General features: G+C 39.3%; 1 protein-coding gene across 2 annotated transcripts; it reads right to left on the bottom strand.

The window, feature by feature from the left end:
- Window positions 1-8: 8 nt before the first annotated feature.
- On the bottom strand, window positions 9-9,696 carry LOC146607990 (NLR family CARD domain-containing protein 3-like). 2 transcript variants are annotated; one of them, XM_085348474.1, is made up of 11 exons: window positions 9,587-9,696; window positions 9,404-9,502; window positions 9,208-9,318; window positions 6,736-6,814; window positions 5,654-5,882; window positions 3,051-4,851; window positions 2,781-2,954; window positions 2,401-2,574; window positions 1,967-2,122; window positions 735-781; window positions 9-559 (listed from the first exon to the last, which is right to left on the bottom strand). In XM_085348474.1, the coding sequence occupies exons 1-11, from the start codon at window positions 9,673-9,675 to the stop codon at window positions 9-11; spliced, it is 3,510 nt and encodes a 1,169-aa protein (XP_085204600.1). In that variant the 5' UTR covers window positions 9,676-9,696. The 2 variants fall into 2 exon arrangements, with proteins under 2 accessions (XP_085204600.1, XP_085204601.1); XM_085348475.1 differs by lacking the exons at window positions 2,781-2,954; window positions 6,736-6,814; window positions 9,208-9,318; window positions 9,404-9,502; window positions 9,587-9,696 and having other exon boundaries at window positions 121-180; window positions 351-559; window positions 1,952-2,122; window positions 5,657-5,786.
- Window positions 9,697-22,190: the final 12,494 nt, after the last annotated feature.

Raw genomic sequence — 22,190 nt, 5'->3', positions numbered from 1 at the left:
GACACTCCTTAGGCTGAAGTACACAGACTTATTGAGGAACCAGAAAATAAAAGTCTAAATCCAGGATAAAGAGGTTCAGTGAATGTGGTGTTGAAGGTGTGGAGGTGGATCAGAGTGTCATCAGAGGAGACTCTGTAGAAGGACAGAGTGCCAGCAGGACAGTCCACATACACTGCTGCTCTGTTAGACACAGAGGAGGAGGAGATCGATGACAAGAGAGTGAGTTTTCTGTTATTGTGCCAGACATAACGAGGACCATCATCAAAGCAGCTCAGACTCCAGGATTGTTCATTCCTCCCAAACAAACAGTCGTTAATGTTTCCTCTTCTTGTGATTCCTCTGTAACTCACTGATATATGAGCTTCTCCACTCCACTCAACCTCCCAGTAACAGTGACCAGTCAGACCATCTCTACACAGCAGCTGAGGCCAGCGATCAAATCTGTCAGGATGATCAGGATATGGCTGATCCTCTTCCACATGTGTCACCTTCTTATTGTTATCTGATAGTTTAAGTTCTCTGTGTACTGTGTTTGCGTCGATTGTGAGTTGACAAGAATCTGATGGAGAGAACAAACACAATCCAGCTGCAGTTATTGATCCGTCATCTGTTCATTGATTGACACTTTGATGACGACTCCTGACATCAGAGATGTGAATAAGTGATGTGACAGTTTGAAGATGGTTGAATGTGTGCTGCTTTGTTTTCATGAATCACATTAAAAACACACTTACACTTCCTCAGACCTGGTCTCAACCATCGGACTCCAGCAGGCTCCACCCTGAAAGGAGGAGGGGGGTCAGACCAGCACAGTCTCTTTCAGCATGCACACATGGACATTACATTACTCTCATACACATACTGTTAGACACTGATAAAGGAACAGTCAAACATTTTGACTCATTCAAAATGGGACAATATGCTTCAGTTTTAATGTTCCTGTATAAGACACTTTTTCATTGTTTATGTTGACCCCTGACTGCTTTGTTCTCTATCACATTTGCGGTACATTTATATTTTTTCATCTGTCATTTTTACCTGCATGCGTTATGAATTTATGTAGCGATGCTGATATTGCTGATATATATATATATATATATATATATATATATATATATATATATATATATATATATATATATATATATATATATATATATATATATATATATATATATATATATATCGGTTTCAAGCATCCTGACCAGCTTCCTCAGGTAACCCCCTATGTTCATCCCTGGTGATATGCCCTATACTATACTATGTGGTGTTAGACTTGTTGTCATGATCCTGGAGCTTTGATCAAGAGTTTTTAGAGGTTTTCGTTTTAAGAAAATTATTATTTTTTATTTAATGTTTTTTTGGCTTAATTATTGTTTTAGTTAATTCATGTATTTTGATTCGATTTATATTGTGGTTAGAGCTTATTTAGTATAAGTGCTTATGTTATTTTATGTTATTTTTTATTATATGCAAGCTTTTCCTAGTATTTGACTTCCTGTTTTATTTTGAAAGTTGTCTTCTTTGACTAGCACTCCCCTCCTCCTTGCAAAGAGGAAACTTAGGTCTGGAAATTCATCACTGTGGTAGACCTTAGCTGGCAATTCTCTCGACCTCTCTGCTTTTTTTTCTTCTGCTACTCTTTGGACGACCTCTGAAGAGGTCCTTCTTCTCTACTTTGACTACAGCAGGGTTTCTCCTCCAGTACTGGTTCCACATTCTGTCTCTGGAAAAGTCCCCCAGCACTGATCCACCTTATGGACTGTCATTGTCTTCTCTCTAGCCTCAGGCTACCTAGGCTATTTTCTTCTAAAATGTCACCTACAATCCTTCACTATTTGTGGTTTTCTTTTGGTAATTTTCAGTGTAAGTTTTTTTTAATTTTTTTTTTTATTATAACTTCTCTTTATTAGCTACAATTGTTACTGGTTATTTAAAAAAATTACTTAACAACACTTTTTCTGACCTGACAATTGTACAATTTGGATTCTTAAGCATCTTCACTCCAGAGTCCTCCAGGTTGTTGTTACTCAGATCCAGCTCTTTCAGAGTACAGGATTGGGAGCTGAGAACTGAGGACAGAGTTTCACAGCTTCTCTTTGAGAGGTTACAGCTACTCAGTCTGCGAAGACAATAATGGACAGAAAAATAAAATGTTAAAATATCTGGTCTGAACTCTTGAGGTCCAATATTTTCTATATAAAATATCTATACATAGTGAATTATTGTTGTTCTTTTCTAAATAAAAACACAAAAAAAACTTATTTATTTTCACTGCAAAAAGGCACTATGTGAATCTAAACTGTGAAAAAACAATTCTATATGGAATAGCTTTAATTCATAAGTTCACAAATTCAGGCAAACAGATCATACATCAAACTACAAAGAACATAATCCAACCTGAGTGTTTCCATTTTACAGTCTGGACTTTCCAGTCCAGTCAATAGTAGCTTCACTCCAGAGTCTTTCAGGTCATTGTCACTTAGGTCTAGCTCTCTCAGACTAGAAGACTGCGAAGTCAGGACTGATGAGAGAACTTCACAGCTTTTCTCTGAGAGGTTACAGACATTTAGTCTGAAAAAAAAAGAACAAGTACACAAGTAATACTGGTATTAAAACAAACAATTTGGGGTCACGACTAGATTTAGCAATATTTAATCTCATTTCAGGACTTGCTGGAATTTTAATGTAAATATTTTAAACAGATTCAGAGAAATATTTAATATAAATTAATGCACGTGGAAGATTTTTTATTTATTATTTATTTAACTTTATCTGACCTGAGAGTTTCCAGTGTACCGAGTGAACTCTCCAGTGCAGCAGATAGAAGCTTTATTCCAACATCAGTCAGGTTATTGTTACTCAGGTCCAATACTCTCAGACTAGAGGGCTGGGAACTGAGCATGGAGGACAGAGTTTCACAACTTCTTTCTGACAGACTACAGTCACTTAGTCTAGAATGACAAATAACCAAGTGGAAAGAGATTAATGTTTTTCTTGAAAGATATCAGTGTATGATAAATGATATATACAACTTTCAGTATACTTACAGAACTTTGTTGGAAGCCTTGACCACAGGCAGCAGCCTCAGAAGAGCTTCCTCTGAAGCAGAGTATTTCTTCAGGTCAAACACATCCAGATCTTTTTCTGATGACAGTAAGATAAAGACCAGAGCTGACCATTGAGCAGGAGACAGTTTATCTGTAGAGAGACTTCCTGAACTCAGAGACTGTTGAATCTCCTCCACTAGAGAATGGTCATTCAGTTCATTCAGACAGTGGAACAGGCTAATGCTTTTCTCTGCAGACAGATTCTCACTGAGCTTCGTCTTGATGTACTGAACTGTTCCCTGATTTGTCTGTGAGCAGCTTCCTGTCTGTGTCAGCAGACCACGTAGGAGACTCTGATTTGTCTGTAGAGAAAAACCCAGCAGGAAACGAAGAAATAAGTCCAGGTGTCCGTTTGAACTCTGCAATGCCTTATCCACAGCACTCTGGTGGAGAAACTGTAGTTTAGGTTTATTAAATAATTTAGACCACTTGGAGATTGTATTTCGATCATCCAGCAGATTAACTCCAGAGTTAATAAATGTCAGGTGGACATGAAGAGCAGCCAGAAACTCCTGAACACTTAAATGGACAAAGCAGAACACATTGTCCTGGTACAGTCCTCTCTCCTCTTTAAAGATCTGTGTAAACACTCCTGAGTACACTGAGGCGGCTCTGATATCAATACCACATTCTGTCAGGTCTGATTCATAGAAGATCAGGTTTCCTTTCTGCAGCTGCTCAAAAGAAAGTCTTCCCAGAGACTCAACCATCTTCCTACTCTTTTTATTCCAGTGTGGATCTGTTTCAGTTCCTCCATCATACTTGACCTTCTTCACTTTGGCCTGAACCACCAAGAAGTGGATGTACATCTCAGTCAGGGTCTTGGGCAGCTCTCCTCCCTCTATGGTTTTCAGGACATCCTCCAGAACTGTAGCAGTGATCCAGCAGAAGACTGGGATGTGACACATGATGTGGAGGCTTCTTGATGTCTTTATGTGAGAGATGATCCTGCTGGCCTGCTCCTCATCTCTGAATCTCTTCCTAAAGTATTCCTCCTTCTGTGGGTCAGTGAACCCCCTCACCTCTGTCACCATGTCAACATACCTAGGAAGAATCTGATTGGCTGCTGCAGGTCGTGTGGTTATCCAGAGACGAGAGGAGGGAAGCAGGTTCCCTCTGATTAGATTCGTCAGTAACACATCCACAGAGGTGGACTCTGTAGGGTCAGTTAGGTTTTTAGTTTTGTGGAAGTCCAGAGAAGGTCGACACTCATCCAGACCATCAAAGATGAACATAACCTGGAAGTCTTCAAAGTTGCAGATTCCTGCTTCTTTAGTTTCAGTAAAGAAGTGATGAACGAGTTCCACCAAGCTCATCTTTTCATCTTTCAACACGTTCAGCTCCCTGAAACTGAATGGAAAAATGAACTGGATGTCCTGGTTGGTTTTGTCTTCAGCCCAGTCCAGAATAAACTTCTGTGTTAAGATTGTTTTCCCAATGCCAGCCACTCCCTTTGTCAACACTGTTCTGATTGGTTCATCTCTTCCAGGTGAGGCATTAAAGATGTCTTCTTGTCTGATTGTTGTTTCTGGTCTGTCTGATTTCCTGGATGCTGTTTCAATCTGCCTGACTTCATGTTCATCATTGAGCTCTGCAGTCCCTCCCTCTGTCATGTAGAGCTCTGTGTAGATCTGATTTAGAAGGGTTGGGTTTCCTGCTTTAGCGATCCCCTCAAATACACACTGGAACTTCTTCTTCAGTTGAGATTTAAGATTATGTTGACAAACTGGAGCAAACATGTCTGAAAAGACACAGTAAATAAGTTACATAAATCAGTATTAATTTATTTGAAATGTTAGATAAAACGTCTTATAACTTTTTATCTTTTAGGAGGCAGAGCCTTGGGCTTTCAGACCCCTCTTCTGTGGAACAAACTCCCAGTTTGGATTTGGGAGACAGACACTATTGAATTCTCTACTTTTAAGATTAGGTTTATAAAGCATATAGTTAGGGCTGGATCAGGTGACCCTGAATCCTCTCTTAGTTATGCTGCGATAAACCCACTGGCGTTTTTTCTTCACTCACCTTTCACTATGTTGTCATACCTCCCTTTGCATTTAATCATTAGTTTTTATTAATGCCCGGCCCCGTTGCACAGCTTGTCTTTTGTGCCGTCTTTTTCCCCTCACCCCTAAGCAGTCGTGGAAAATGGCTTTCTGTCTCTGAGCCTAGTTCTACCAAAGGTTTCTTCCTGTTAGAACTGATCTTTTTCCTTCCCTTGTTACCAAGTGCTCGCTCATTGGGGGGGGGGGGGTGTCTGACTGTTGGTGGTTTATCTGTATTATTGTAGGGTTTTTACCTTACTATATAAAGTGCCTTCAGGTGACTTTAGTTGTGATTTGACACTGTGTAAATAAAACTGAACTGAATTTAATTCAATCAAAATCACATTTCATCACTCAAAATGGTGAAATTGTGGATATTTGTTGGTCAGTTTCATTCATTTCATTCCCCTTAAAGAATACATGTTTGAATACATACTGTCTCATACACTGAGATAATAAATAATATAATTATCCTGCAGTTTAGAGATATCGCCTTACTGCTTTGAAGATGCTCAGCCAGCTCATCCTGCTTCATTCTCTTCAAGAAGTGAAGCGTGATCTTTACAAATGCCTCTGTGATGCTCCTCCTCTGCTCTTCATCATCACCCTCCAACATGTCCACAATGTCCCTCTGACCCTCTAAACATTCAAGGTCATGTGCACCAAGAACCCATAGGATCTTATTCAGCTCATTCTTCACAAATGTCAAAATGCTGTCTTCTAGCAACTGTAACAAAAGCAGAGGTGGGAAGTATGTGTTTTGTTATATATATTATATATATTATAATATATATATTATATATTTCTTCTCAGATTTGAAGACAAATATCTGAACTTTCAACTCCTTACAGGCTCTTTGCTTTAGATTTAAGACATTTGAGGGAAGTTATGTTATATCCTATGGTATTCGCTTGTATTGTTTCATTATGACATCAGTATGACATGAAGTCCAGTTTTGTTGGTTAAAAAAAATCCCTTGAGACCTACTTTACTTTTATATTTAAGTACATTTCACGTGGTGTTGATTTCACTCCTAAGAAACTTAATCAGTACTTCAATTGTTGGAGTCAAATTGTTAAATGTTGTCATTGTGTTACTTATATTTGTAAGTCTTAGTTCAAGCAGCATGATCAAGGATATTCCTTTGTCTCTGACCACCTCTCCAGCCAGTTTCAATAAAAGGCGGCAAGCGGAGGCCTAAGGTGGGGTCAGTCTGCGGTTGGATTCAGAGCGCTTTTCTGAGACACCGACCGGGGCCTCCCTTGCTAGCAAGTAAAATCGATCGATCGCTGATTGTCCAGTTTCTTTCGTTAATGAGAATAAGTTTCTAAACCAGCGGGGCCTGTGGAAGCACAGACCCAACATCAACTTTCACCAAACACTATTTTAGTACCTGTCCTTCTACCTAAGTGATTGTGATTGAACAGAATACTATATGAATGACTCAGTTGGACTGAATTCATGGAGCCAAACATCATATCCATGTTGGACACTAAGACAATTCACTGGTCTACAATGTGTAACATGCAGATGGTTTTGAATAGAACAAATGTAAAAGGAGTTGTTGTACATGTACAGACCACAAATATGGATTTCAACTGTATTTTATGCTGCTGGGCAGACTGACCACGGGGAACCTCCAGGAACTCCTGGCCCACACTGTGGAGGAATCATGAAAAATCTGTTTACATAATCTCTCCATATTTATTAGCTTTTTCAAAAATATTTTTAGCACAGTTTTTTGTGAAGTCAGAAGTTAATCAAACGCAACATGGAATAAAAATAAAACATTTTTTTCTGACCGGGAATGCAAGTCAATAACTAATAAAATAATTTGTACATATTTTTTTTTACTATCTTTTTGTTTTTAAGTTTTTTTTTCTGCTTTTTTGCTAAACAGTAAATTTCAAAATTCATGGTTGACAAGAACAACTATATTTTAGCATGAAAAATATTTTGATAAAAGAACTTTATAGAACCATAAAACCATCATCAATTTAGGGCAGCTGTGGCAAAAACACTTACATTGGGTGGTGGTCCACTAAATTTGTTAGTCACTGTGCATCATTTGGTTCTGTTTCTCCAGGAAACTTATTTTAGGCAATAGAGAGATTGTTTTTTCTACAAATGGTACATGGTTTTTGTTTTCGCTACTATAAGATCAATGTTGGGGAGGAACGGAATACATGTACCGGTGTTCTGGGAATCTATCCTACCTCACAAACCATCCTACCTGTTGTTTCTGTGCAAACGCTGTGTATGGGCATAACACAAACCCCTAATTTACATAAATTTTTTTTAACCCATTGTGAATATTATGGTTATGGTTAGGTTTATGGTTAGGATTAGAGGTTGGATTAGTCAGAAGTCGCCGGCAAATTATAATACGGGTAGGACAATTTGCCAAAGTAGGACTGTTTCTCAGAACACCGGTGTTACATATTTAAAATGCAAAATATGAGTAACTGTATTCCATTACATTTACCGGTTAAAAAAGGTGATATTCAGAATACAGTTACTTTGTTGAAATAAATAGATTACACGTCTTTTCCTGTTTCATATCTTATGCTATGCCCTCTCTAAGTTTTCGGTAATTCCACGCCAGTGGAAACCCAAACAAAACACACATTAACAGTCTCTAATGCCTGTGTCTCAATCTTGCGGTCCATAATGAGGTGAAGAAATATTTTTAAAAATTATTATTCAAAAATTATTTAATATGAAGGCAATAGGCAGAGTGTTACAGGCATAGCCCTAAAGAATGTGGCCTCATGGGCAGTGTAGTCTGTGCTGCAGCGAGAATGGACTGCCATACCCGTTATGTGTCTGTGAGCGTGAGGGAGGGAGAAAAAGGAGCATCGAAAAGTATGTGCTGTCACAGGCCAGAAATGGGAGATGGAGGCATGTACAATAATAATACACACTGCAGCCAAAAATAGTGCCTGCCTGTAATCTGTTGTGGAATACATTTTAAAAGTAACCTTCCCAACACTGAATAAGATATAACAACCACCGCTATCAGTCCTGGCGATGGGTTTTGCCAGGGCCTCTGCCCTTGACTGCTGCCCGCTATACATTGCACCAGACCTCTATGACACCTCCTGTGGGTGGTGGGCCTACTAGAGGTGTTGTAGGGATCCAGCCAAGTCCTACAGGGAGGAGGTCCTGAGGTAGACCCAGGACATGCTACAGAGATTATCTCTCTTAGCTGGCTGAGAGATATAATTCCTGATAAACTGGAGGAGGTGGCTGGGCAGTGTGATGTCTAGGTTTCTCAACTTAGGCTATTACCTTCATGACCTACCCCCAGGTAACTGAAGAAAATGGATGGATGGATATAACAATAATCCTCCCTAAAGACAAACTTCCCAAAAAGACATCAAAAAGTGCTCAGGAAATCATCATGGATGCACAGTGTTTGAACCAAAAGACAAAGGTGACATCCACTGGTCAAACCGGAGTCCCACTCCTACTCTTTCACTGCTGCATCTCTCCTCCAGGTGTCTAATTTCCTTGATTAAGGATTAACTAAATGCTGAGATATGCTGAGTTTTCAGCTCAAAGTTTTCTTGGGAATCACCTTGATTTGATTTGATTTGATTGAATCTTTATTTTGAACATGTTGAAAAAGTACAACATAATAGAATTAAAAGAGACAAATGAACACCTTGTTGGTGCAAAAGTAATATTTATGTCTGTCAAACTGTGTTATCAGTTGGTGCATTTACTACAGATTTGACAAAAGAAATGGAAATAAATGACATGTTTTTGCCACAGACTTTTTTTTTCTACTAAACTGTCTGCTATTTGTAGACAAAACACGGGTTCACTCTTAGATGCCTTTTTTATGCTTAAGTCATTTATAGGTCAGTTTTTAACTAAATTAACAAACTAAAAGGAAAAAGATCAGGTGAAAATTAACCCTGTACAAAGAGTCTGTAGAAATAACATATATTAAGAAATGAGGAGTGGCGTTCAAACTTTTGCACAGTGTTGTAGACGGGAAAAATAGTGTGCTGGATGCATCAGTTACATTTAGACAGACAGATTACCTCACTGCAGGAGAACGTTGTCCGTTAAAATGAACCTCAAAATCCTTTGAGCTGTTGCTCATTAAAGATGAACAGGTTGGTTCAGGTCCACATTTGATTTTCTGATGGATTCTGAAAAAATATTAAAACTTCTTCATTAAAAATGTCACTGCACATGAATGGATGATAAAACAATTTTGATAGTTATATTAATTACATTTTATCATTTGACTGTCTTTGTTTAAATTTTGTAATGAGACCCTTGGACCGGTCGCTCTTTAAGGATGGACAGCTGGGTTCAGGTCCAGGTTGGTTCCTGTGAATAATGATGGAGCAGTGATGTGAGTGCTGAGCTGTGACATGGAGAAGAGTCGTGGACAGTTAGAGATGGTCATCTCACCTCTGAGCTGTGGTCTGGCTCTCATGTTCCCCACACAGAGTGGTTTTAGAGGGAGGGACTCCCTCCTCTCTGTCCTCACACTGATCCATGCTGCTGAATTCACATCCACATCAGCTCACACACACTTTCTACCTTCACCTGCAGAGGAAACACAAATCATTCATGTGCACATCAACTGAAATCCTTTCCATCATGTGTGCTGTCCATTTATCAGCTGCTTCTTTTCTGCTTCATCTCAGTCTCAGCTGAATGCAGTCAGACAGCAGTGTGAGGCAGATTAAGCTGCCATCAGCGGCTCTACTTCTACTATCAGTCCGCTAGATGGAGGCATGAAACACACACAATGCATTCACTAACACATTCGCAGATGTGATTTGTTTTCAGTCCATTAATATTCAATTAAAGTTGTTCAAACACGGCTCGAATCACAGAAACAGATGGAGACACGGGGGAACATCATGTGACAGAGTTTAGTTTTCTTCTTCAAACAGGTTTAACAGGAGTTTTGAATGATTTGGGATGTTAAGTACTGCATAGTCATCAGCTATTGCAGACCTTCCCAAAGTGTGGGGCCCGCCCCTAGAGGGGGCGCAGAGCCATTGGGGGGGGGGGCTTATGAAAAGGGGAAAAAAAACAAACAAGCAAACAACGCTTGGACACTGCTAGCACGGGGCTCCCACACAAACTCAAAGCAGGAGATGAAGCATAGCTGAATATATTTCCAAACCAACTTCATTCTAAGCCAAAGACTAGAAAACATTGTGAAGCATCTCTTCCCTTTGGTTTCACCTGCACAAGTACCAAGGTAGGTCTCCCCTGCAGAATTGGTCTTTCCTTTGTTGGGAGCAGCACTGGGCTGTTGAAATCACGGACAAACAGTATCCCACATTCTTGATTTTTAGTTCACAAACACTTCTTGTAATGACTAACTACTCCTGACATTTTGGAGATGTTAGCTCTTTATACAGTAAAGTTACAGCGGGATACAAATAATATCAGACTGATCCGGCCATGATTTGTTCCCCCGGTTCAAATCCTGGACAAACAGTATCCCACAGTTGTTTATGTTTTTAAACCCATTTTGCACAGAGAGGCATTTCTGAAAAATGTATTGATAGCAATGTTGACTATTATTACACAGGAAAAAAAACAACTACACATAAAATAATCACACCGTGACGCCTCTGCCTTTGTAAATAGAGGGACAGTAACTGCATGCGTATATGTAAGCATGTAAAACCTGCAGACAGTCAGATTAACAGTATTTTGTCTCTATCTGCCATTCTGCAATTCATCCATTCATTCATTGGTGTTGCGTGACGAACTCTGTATTCCTCGTCCACACGTAAACGCAAAAAAGGAGTTTTAAAAAATCTCCGTTTTCGGTGATTCGAAACGCCGTTTATGTGTGGACAAAACAGCTGCGTTTTCAAAAATACCCGTGTAGGTGCGGACCTAGCGTAAAAGAGTTAGTAGTTTATTTTCTTACTACCTGTAATTTATTGTAATTTATTGCAGATTACTTGTATTTGCTTAATTGTTTACTAAATGTTTGTGGTGTGAAATAAACCCCAAACGAGCAAAACATGGGTGTGTGTGGTTGGAGGATGTGTTTGTGCGTGCGTGTGCGCATGCTGTGGGGGGGGGGGGGGTGCGAACATTTTTCTTGAAAAACAAAGGGGAGCCTAGCAAAAAAAGTTTGGGAACCACTGAGTAATTGCATTTTTTGGGTTGGATTACTATTATTTGCGTCATACTTTTTGAATTAAACATATATTTTGGAATAATTAATAATTTTTTCTGCATTGTTAGTTTGTTGTATAAGGTAGTTTTTTCATTTATGTTTTATTGGTTTTCTTTTTTATACAGGGAATATAACACTACAATTTAATAACAGAACAACATTGGGAAAAACAAAAACAAACAACAAAATTATACAAAATCAGGCCTTCCATTTTGTATGTAGTTCAACCATTTCGACCAATGTTCTTTAAATAAGAGCACCTGTGACTTCAGTCTAAAAGTTATTCTTTCCATAACAAATATAATGTATATCAAATCAGTCCACTCATTTGTAGTAGTATCTTCACTAAAACAACGATTGGCTTTTAGAAGCCACCAACAGCACTCTGAGCAGATTTTTATCCGATTTACACAATTTAACCTCCTAGGACCTGGCGTCCACATATGTGGACATCACATTTTGGGTTGTCTAGACCAAAATACTCAATTTAGCTCCACAAGGGCCTGATATCCACTTATGAGGACATTATACTGCCTCGGTTTTATCAAAATTTAAAATGACTGTCTTCATATGTGGCTCTCATTTTTCTTAGAAACAAAAATCAGGTAAAAAAAAATAATCTGGTGATTCTTTGTTTTTACATTCATGAGGTCCCAATCAGCCCAAATATCAAAGAGAAATTAAAAAATGCATGCCATGGAAGAGTTCGGGTCTTAGGAGGTTAAGACTCTCTAAGTTTCCTAAGTACAGTACAGTGAAATGAAATTTAAAAAAAAAAAAAAAGACTGTGTCCAGGACCTTATTTATTTCCTTCCAAAATGGTGCCACATGAGGACAATCCCAAAAAATATGGAAGTGATTTGCTACTGCGTGCCCACACAGCCACCAGAAAGTTGTCTGTTGAGAATCTTTGGATTTCTGCGCTGGGGTACAAAAGTAACAAGTTACATTCTTCCAGCAGAATTCCCTCTATGAGGGGGAGCTTGTTACTGACAACTGCTGCATACAGATTTGATCCCATTCCTCTTTTGATAAGGTTAGATTGCTCTCTGTTTCCCATCTTGTTTTTACATTTTCTCTATCATGACCCTTTAGATTGGTCAGTGATGAATATAATTTTGAGAGAAGTTTTTGATAGGGTGCATCCTTATATGCATTCTCGAATATATGAATAATTTCTTCATTCCCCATCAGTAACTGGAAGATTTCATTTTTTATTCAGAAAATCCCTCAGTTGCAAATATAAAAAAAAAATCTTGATTTTTGCAACCCAAAATTATTCCTAAGGTCCTGGAAATTCATCACTTTTCCCTCTTTTAAGAAGGTACTGTATGTGGTGAGACCTTTATTACACAGGAGATGTCTGCTGACATCTCCTGGACAGACAACATCTCAGCAGTCGTCAAGAAGGCCCAACAGCGGCTGCACTTCCTGAGAGTCCTCAGGAAGTACAAGCTGAACTCCAACCTGCTGCTGACCTTCTACCGCTCGTCCATTGAGACCCTGCTAACCTACTGCATCATGGTACGACAGCTGCACCATGGCGGATAGAGTGAGGCTTCAGAGTGTAGTCAAGACAGCACAGAAGATCATTGGCTGCCCTCTCCCTTCCCTGATGGACATGTATTCCTCCCGCTGCCTCAGCAGAGCAGCAAACATTATCAAGGACAGCTCCCACCCTGGTTTCAACATGTTCAGCCTGCTTCCCTCAGGGAAGCGCTAAAGGTGCATCAGCACAAAAACCCACAGACTCAAAAACAGTTTCTTCCCCAAAGCCATAACCACCCTGAACTCACACATGCACCGATAACACAGCCCCCCCCCCCCCAATTTTTTTTCTTCCCACTTCCTCTATGGACCACCACTGTGCAATACCAATTCTATGTGCAATAACTCAACTGTATATATACAACACTATTTATTACTAGGGATGGGTACCGGTGTCCGGTGCCATGATGGCACCGGTTCTGACATAAACGGTAGTAACCAGACCGAAAAGCAGCGCACATTTCGGTGCTTTATTTCGGTGCTTTTTTTTCCTGAGCTGTGATACACTTCTAGCCAATCATTTTACGTTTCCGAGGATAGTAGGCGGGGCCAGGTACGTACGTTCTGTTAGAGCAGAGCTCCAGATTAAAAATGTCCAAGGCGAAGCGGTCAAAAGTCTGGCTGTACTTCACAGCAAAATATGCAAACTCAGCAGCCTGCAACAAGTGCTTTAAGGTGATATTGTGATACTGTCAAAGGAGGTAACACCAAGAATCCGATTAAACAGCTGGCGACGCATAGCGTTTTTTTTTAAAAGCCGAGAAATGCGCCGTATTTGATAGCTTGCTGCGAGACCTCACCCTGTGCACGTTGGGTGGGTTGCCAGTTATCGGACCCGGAGCAACATCCCCCAAAAACCCGAAGAATAGTGTCCTGGCCCCTAGCCCTGCCAGTGTAGCAGAAATGATGAGGATGATGATGCAGCAGCAGCCGTTCTTCTCTGCGTGAGTAGCTTAATGTTGTTCATGTGTAATTTACGTTGAGTAGGCTAACCACGTTATTACATTAATGCAGGTAATGTGAACTAGCAAACATCATCATAGCTACATGCGGCTGTCTTCTTGTTTGATGGCAGATACTCCCTTCACCCTGGCCAAAAAGGCTAAAATGACCAAAGAAAAAGTGGGAAACAGTTAAACATGAGAGGTTTTTGGACAAAGTTTGTGTTTTTTCCATTGATTAAGCACTGCTTCCAGCCAAGAGTGATACCATATATGCCACATAGCTGCAGAAAAGGCTAACATTGTTATATTTTTACAAAAAACAGCTGAACATGAGAGGTTTTTGGACAAAGTTTGTGTTCTCCATTCTTTAAGCACCGGTTCGAGCACCGTTTAAGCACCGGCACCGTTTCAAAAGTACCGATTTGGCACCGGTATCGGATAAAACCTAAACGATACCCATCCCTATTTATTACATATTACTTAAAAAAAAACAAAAAACGGCTTGTGTATATATATATATATATATGTATATATATATATATATATATATATATGTGTATATATATATATATATATATACACGTCTTTTTCCCTATGTTAATACTGTCCATATGTATATAGCGCTGCAGAACTGTACCCCCCAAGATGTTTACACTGAGTAGGAGATGCTCTGTATCTCACTGTACAACTGTATAGTGACAATAAAGGCATTCTATTCTATTCTATTCTATTCTATTCTATTCTATTATTAGCCCATGTTTTAAATGTCGAGTCAGTCTTACTAAGCAAAAACTTGTATGTGACCCACCTAGGGGGTCCAGCCCCCTGTTTTAATTGATACTTTTTAAGTAATCCATTCCATGTCTTCATCAAGCTTATTATCCAAGGGTTACCTGGGTCTCTCAAACAACTTGACATTGAGGGGTCTCCTATCAGTGCCCTAACAGGAAGGTTACCGCCCATATAAATCTGGAGAAGATTTGATTCCTTCCTGCAAAGTATTGATCTGGGTTTTCTATAGGAACACACTGGAACAAGTGTAACATCTTTGGGAGTGTATTCATTTTTATGCTATCCACTCTAGAAGAGATGTTTAGATAAGAAATTAATGTCCATCTACTAATATCTACAATAATATCTTTTTAAAGTGGAGAGTAGTTAATTTCTTCCAAACTAATTAGATCCATTGATAAATTAATGCCCAAATATTTAATAGTTTTTTTGTCCAAACCTATTTTGTATTTGCTACGCACATTTTGGGGGGGACTGTAATGACTATTGAGAACTTTGGAAATTTGGTCTATATCCCAAGCAGGACCCGTAATTCCTTGGAACTGACATAAGCTCCGTAAATGATTTGGTAGAGTTTGATAAGTAAACCAAAACATCATCTGCAAACAACGGCAATTTCTGCTCACTTCCAGCTATATTAATCCCTTTTATTGTGTCAATCTGCCTAATCCATTGAGCCAACGGCTCTATAAAAATAGCGAATAAAAGTGGATTCAATGGGCATCCCTATTTTGTTGACCTTTCAAGCTTGAAAACATCTGAAAGTTCACAACTGATCTTCAATTTTGCGGTTGATCTGGTGTATAAAGCCCACAATATTGTAATAATCGACCCACTAAACCCAAATTTAAGCATTACTCTGAATAGAAATTCCCATCTCACGGAGTAAAAAGCTTTTCCAGCATCTAGACTCAGTAATATTGCCGGTATTTTATTTAAATTAATGTGTCAAGTAATTTGCAAAGTTCTCCTAATAATATCGTGGGTTTGGTGCAACCTAACAAAACCAGTTTGATTTAAATGTATTATTTTTGGCATGATTTCTTTAAGTCTTTGTGCTATGTTTGATGTAAATAACTGATGTAAATAATCTACATTTAATACACTTACTGGTCTATATTGGGGCTCTCTAATTTGTCTTTACCATCTTTAGGTATACTAGAAATTATAACTTGTTTCCATGAGAGGGAAGCTTCTCCCTTGTAAGGACCCAATTAAATGTTTTAAGTAACATCAGTGTCAGAGCGTCTCTCACTTTCTTATATCACTCTGCAGTAAAGCCATCTGTACCTGGAGCCTTATTTGCCTTGAGTTTACCAATCACCAACTGAAGTTCTTCCCTTGTAATTTGCTTCACTAAAGATTTATTTTTTTCTTCTGTAGGTTTTGGGATGTCTAACATGTCAAACAAACTCTTCATTTTTCCATTATTATTCGTGAGTGGTTTGAATATAGTTTTTCGTAATATTTCTTAAAGTAGTGCTTAATTTCCTCTATATACTGCATTTCCATTTTGGTTTCCGGGTCTCTTATCCTGTACACTGTTCTATCTGCTTGTTGCTTCCTTATATGCCAATTGTTTCATATATTTAGTTTCCCGCTCATAATATCTTTGTTTGGTCAACATTAGTTTCGTTTGGACGTCTTGAGCGTATATCTCATCAATTTGATTTCAATTTTTTGCAATTTTTAATTTTGTCTTAGTATCCATAGTATTTTTGTATGTAGCCTCTAAGTGTAATAGTTCCGACTGCAGCATCGGAAGTTTTGCAACTTTGGATTTTTTGCTAGAAGGTGTGGGGGGGCCACAGCCCCGTCCTCCAGGGCATGAAGCAGGTATGGAGGAGATCAAAACTCCAGACATCCAGAGGCCCCCAGAACACAAGAGACCAAGGAAGACCAACAGAGGGGCAGCCGCGCCACTGTCCCAGAAAGAGCTGAGGAGAGTCCCAGATGAGGGCTCACTCAGCAGCCGCGGAGCAGAAGCCAGGGGGAGTTGCAGTGACGCGCCCGTGAGCTCCGCCGGCAGCCAGCTGTGCCTGAGTGACCGAGCCCCAGGCCGAGAGGCCGGGGGCACCCCACCTCCGAAGTGGCCGGAGCGAGCCCCAGGCTCCAGGCCCCGATAAGCGGCCGCCAAGGAGTGAGATGGTGTGTACCTGGACGCCCATCCCCAGACACAAAGAACCACCAACGCACCGATGTCTGAGGGAGTCTGCCACCGGCAGGGGAAGTGGTGGTAGGGGGAGATAGGCCTCCAAACCTTGGAGGGCCTGAGATGTCCCCAGAGAGGTGGCGTCTGATACCCAACCTGACATATAGACACAGACATACAGGCACACACAGATACAAACATCCATTCCCACCCTCATGCTCTCATATGCACTCACTCCACACTCAACCAACGTGGAGACAGACATAAAGAGACGCTGTACACACGATCACACTCCCCAAGCGTACTCTACGAACCGGGTCTAGGTACCCTTGCCCCTGGAGGGGGGAACTGCACCCAGACCCAGGTGGTGTTACCCTTTTCCCTGCGGTGGGGAGAGGCAGACCGCCCCGACTCCGCAGCAGCAGGGAGGCCCCACACCCCAGACCGCAGTCGGACGGCCAACTCCTCTTCCTAGCCCCCCCGCTCCAGCAGGCCGCAGAGAACGGGGGTGAGAGAAGACTCCAAACCTCCCTCCACCCGCTCATTGTAGTGTTGATGCATTTGTGTTCTAAGGTGCATTTAAAACCCAGGAGGGCATGGAGCTACCTGCCAGAGAGCAGCAGGTAAGCGCATAGTCCCTCCGGCTAGCCCTCAATGTCTACGTGTATTTAAAATTGAGAGGTGGGCAACGACGCCAGGGGTGAGGTGTACACCCTGATGGTAATTTGGATTCCATGTATCGTGCCCAGATCATTACATGAAGGAACCTTTTAAAAAAACAAGCGCGTCCATGCTCAGAGATGTACACACGGGTGCTCACACACACAAACTACACCCTTTTTGGCTCCTACCTCAAAGCACACTGTGTTCTGTTGATCTTATGTGCTGCACAATAATGTTTAATATTTAGTATTTACTGTCATATTCCCATATATCATTGTGATGTTGTTTATTCTATTACTCTATTACTCTTGTTCTCTTCTGCTTGTTTTCTTTTTTCTTTCTCAACAGGTGATCCAGGTGATCGATATATGCATTTTCTTTTTCTTTTTTTCTTTTTCTGCCCATTCTGTTGGTTTTTGTTTTTTGCCCTTCTCCCCCGTCCCTCTTCTCAGCTGTTTCTCTTTCCCTCTTTCTTTCTCCCCGTCTTTCCCCCAGTCAAGTCTGTCCCGTATTCAGCAAGTGAAAATAAAATAAACAATAAAAGGTGAATCAAATGGACCATTATGGCAAGGCTGGGATGGTCAATTTGGTAAAGTAAATCCGTTGGGCATCTTTCTTTGCCTTTAGACAATAATTCTGATGGCAAAAGAGCCAAACGGGACAGGCAAAAAAACAAAAAAACAAAACAAAAAAAAAAACAAAACTTTGGATTTTTTAATACTAGAGCGGTGATGAGAGGAAGATATCCCCACAATATCAGTGGGGATATCTTATCTCTATCACTGAATTCCAGGTACTCGGTAATGTCTTTTGTTAACTGTTCACATGTCTGTTTATTCAATATACTAGAATTTAATTTCCTGTTAGTAATTCTTCTCCTTTGAGAAAGTTTTAAAGCTAAATACAGAAAGTACTTAAAAAAAAATCTAAACATGTACAGGACGTCAGGACCTTTAGACTAAGCAGGTCCAAACTTGTAAACCCACATAGTAGAAAGGTTATTCTCTTCTTTCTTCTCAGCTCAATGGTCATTTTTACCTGTACATTTGACACTTGATAAATTTTTTATTTTCATTTCTAAACTTTCAAGTGTAAGACAATTGGTAGTTGGTTGGTGTTGAAAACATCCCCTTTCCTTGTGTTTTTGTTAGAATGTTTTTCTGCAGTTCCAACAGGGACAGTATTTTCTTATCTGTTAGGAGAAGCTGATGAGCGTTGTATTTATTTTCATGGGTTTGACTGCTTTGTGTCGGTGGCTTAAATTGCTAATTATTCTACTGAAGTTGCATATAGAAGAGCACAGATTCAGTTGTAGACAGATACAGGTCATTACTTTGGAGTATGTTTGAAATAAAGTCAAGTGTGCACAGACATGCACTGTATTCGAAGTTCAGTCAGTTTTTACTCATGTGATCTGGATCCTCAGTACAGCTGTAAGATGTCTATACGACTTGTGAGACCAACTTAACACTTAATACTTCTCATATTTAATGTCATCAGTGGCTTCTGCCAAGAATTTCCTTGTAATAAGTGCCCACAACAATTTTGAAGTACAGATCTATTTAGGATGTATAATTAGCCTATCTGGGATTAATCAGTTGATGAGTTATTCTTAAGTAACATTTCAGAGAGCAGAGAAGACATTTTCTTAGCATTTACACAACACCCACAGTAATTTAATTATACTGTCCTTCCTTCTCTATCACAAGAAATCCTCATATTTAACATCCATTAGTGTCAATATTAATTCAACATTAACATAATTTAGAACACAAAACTTGCTTATTGCAAACTCAATAAAACTGCAGCATAAGTTTGCTTTCTTGCATTATTTGTGCTTGGAGGAGCAAAGCAAAAGAACCAACAGACAGGCATGTAATGCACCTACAGCACTTTTCTAGTCTTAATGAACACTCAAAGCACTACTAGGTACAAGTCCCACTTTATCCAGACATTCTTGCAACACTTTATCTCCGTCACTTCAAGGAAAATTTTTTAGAATAGCCAGTTAACCTGACATGTATGCTGGAGAGATTCAAACATGCAACCTAAACCCAGAAAGGTCCCAGACAGAATTTAAACCACAGACCTCGTTGCTGTGAGGCAGCTTTTCTAATCAGTCCACAAACACTGAGTGCTTTACCACAGAGCACCACCATGTCATCCTGTTTCAGATCTCGTGTCTGTGTCAAGACACTCTCAAGGCACCATGTGACTTTTGCATGAACTCTGCTCCTCATGTGCGCTGCATGTGATCACTCCTACTCTGTTTTACTATTCCACTGTTTGGAGATTTCCCCATGATCTTTCAAAGATCAGCAGTGGTGCAAACACCAACAATATGAGTGAAAGTGTTAAGGGACCTCTGGAGGTCTGTTAACATTGTCTCATAAAAGAATAAAATGCACACAGACATGGCATGTAGAGTTTAAAGACCCCCTAAACACACCATTGTGGTGACAGCTTAAAATTTTAGAATATTTTCATTTTGTTTGTTTTTGAATCAGGTTTGGACAAAGACATTTTTCTGCAGCCAAAACAGGTCGAATTATCACGAGCAGTATGGAAGGGTTAAAGTGTCTTCCACTTTTGTTTTCCCCCTGTAAAAGCGTCATTGTTCTGACATGTTTTTATTGTGCAACAGCTTTAACTTTTAGTTTTTTTGGCTTCGTTTTGGACCAAAAACTATGAACTTCTAATGTCATCATAACAGCAAGATTTCAGAATATTGGAGCACATAAATAAGTAAGTCGTACTTTTGTAACTGGTTGAAGTAAAAATTGTCAAAGCACAAAAAGAGAAATATTCAAAAAAAGGCATAAATACTTTAAGAGAACAGTGAAGAACAGGAATTGAGTAGATGTTAAGTCATAGAAGCAGACCAGACATTTCTAAATAGAGCAAAAACTGCCTCGAACATTTTGATGGAAATGTGAATCATTCTCTTTAAACTCACACAAGATGTCAGACGAGCTGCTTAAAGGTTGCCTCCTTCTCGGGTCCAGCTGTGAGTCAGTCAGCGTGATGTATGGAGTGGCAGATTTCTTTTGTTTCTGCTGGAATTAATCTGAACAAAGCTGGTGTTAACAAGAAGAACAACTATTACCATCACATGGAGCTTCACATGGAGAGGATCATCTGACAGCAAGTCCAGGAAAGTGAAGTGAAACTTTACAAAGAAAGAAAACACAGTGAAGAGCTTAGGGAGAAATTGTGAAAGAGGAAAATCAGGAACTGATCAGTTTGAAATGTTTGAGGTTTTACAGAAATCTGCATTTCTGTACTGTTATTGTTTGTACTGAACACATCCTCCAGAAATGTTCTATTTAAATTGTGGTGTGACAGGATACATGATGTTTGCCATTTGACAAAAAAATTTGCCATGTTTTTTTTATTCTTTATGTTTTGGTGTCTGACTGTGATATTTTTACCTGCAGTTCGTCTCTGTGACCACACAAAGAAAATAAACACAGTTTTTCCCTGCTGACGTCAGTATTTCTATCAGTTTAATATCTGCGTTTACGTACTGCAACATTACCCCACTGAAGAACACTAGTGTTGAAACACTGCAGTAAATGTGTCATAAAGACAGTATATTGTATTTGAGTTGTAGTTACTGACAATGACCAGTGGAGGGCAGTGAATGGTCCATTTCAACCTCATAAATATGAGGCTGTTGGTATCAGTGTTGTTGATGAGCCATCAGTACAATTATAACACAATATTAATATAAAATAATTTGATAATTTAAACACCCATGAAAGAATGAGTAAAGCAACATCATGTAGTTTGTTCATTTATTCATTTGTTTAGTTTTAATAACACAAAGAAAGCTCCCTGACAAAATGGGAACATGTAAACAAAGTTCCTTCAGAGATGGTGGAAATGATCATGTAATGTTGTCTTCACAAGTAAGCGAACAAGAAGAGATTAAAAACATCTAATCAGTGAAAGAAAATCCATAAATCAGTAAATAAAAAAAACGAAAACATGTAAAACATGAACAGCTCGAAGTGTTATGCAAACACAGACCGAAAGAGTTCGACTTACAGGTTTGTATGTGATATTTACTCAAAATAAGTCTAAGGTTAACGGTGCATGAATATATTTAGCATTAGGGTTCTCCTTCAAAATTAAATGAGATATTAGTTTTGTTGGAGCTTCATAAAACAAAAAAGTTTCACTGTAATGAAACATTTAAGACTTGGTTTTTTATTTGGACACTGAACAGGCTCATGATAACACAAAACTAAAGTCCAGAGAAACAAAATAATGTGAAAATGTTTTTTAACAGTTTGTTAATTCATCATTTAAGGCACTGCAGCTCAGTGATTCCTCCTTGATATCACAGTTGGTCACCTCTGTTTCAGAGAAATACAACATACTGATATTTACTGTGAAGCTTTGAGTGGAAAAAGACAGAACAACAACATGTAGGTCCTGGAATAATCGTAGCTTCCATCTTTAAAGGACTGAAGGGGAAGATGTTTACAAGGAAAGGAAAGAGCAGTTTATTAATCTTTTATCGGTGGAGTACCCTCCAGGTCATTGTGAAAATTAAATTCTGTTGAATTGTACTGTATTTCTTTTACTTGACAGCCAGTTATTAACTATACACAGACTTTGATCTAACTGTTGTGCTACATTAAAATATATTGCACTAAATTATAATGAATGTGGAATTTTATGATATTCTGGACTTTTCTTGCTGTATTTTCTCTTGCTGGATGTTTAATTTGAATTGAATACCCCTACCTCATC

Source organism: Diplotaxodon limnothrissa, linkage group LG23 (genome assembly GCF_057381915.1).
Source record: "Diplotaxodon limnothrissa isolate DT_005_m linkage group LG23, D_limnothrissa_male_GT1.1, whole genome shotgun sequence".
NCBI classification, from domain to species: domain Eukaryota; kingdom Metazoa; phylum Chordata; class Actinopteri; order Cichliformes; family Cichlidae; genus Diplotaxodon; species Diplotaxodon limnothrissa.
This window is presented reverse-complemented; position numbering and strand designations above follow the sequence as displayed.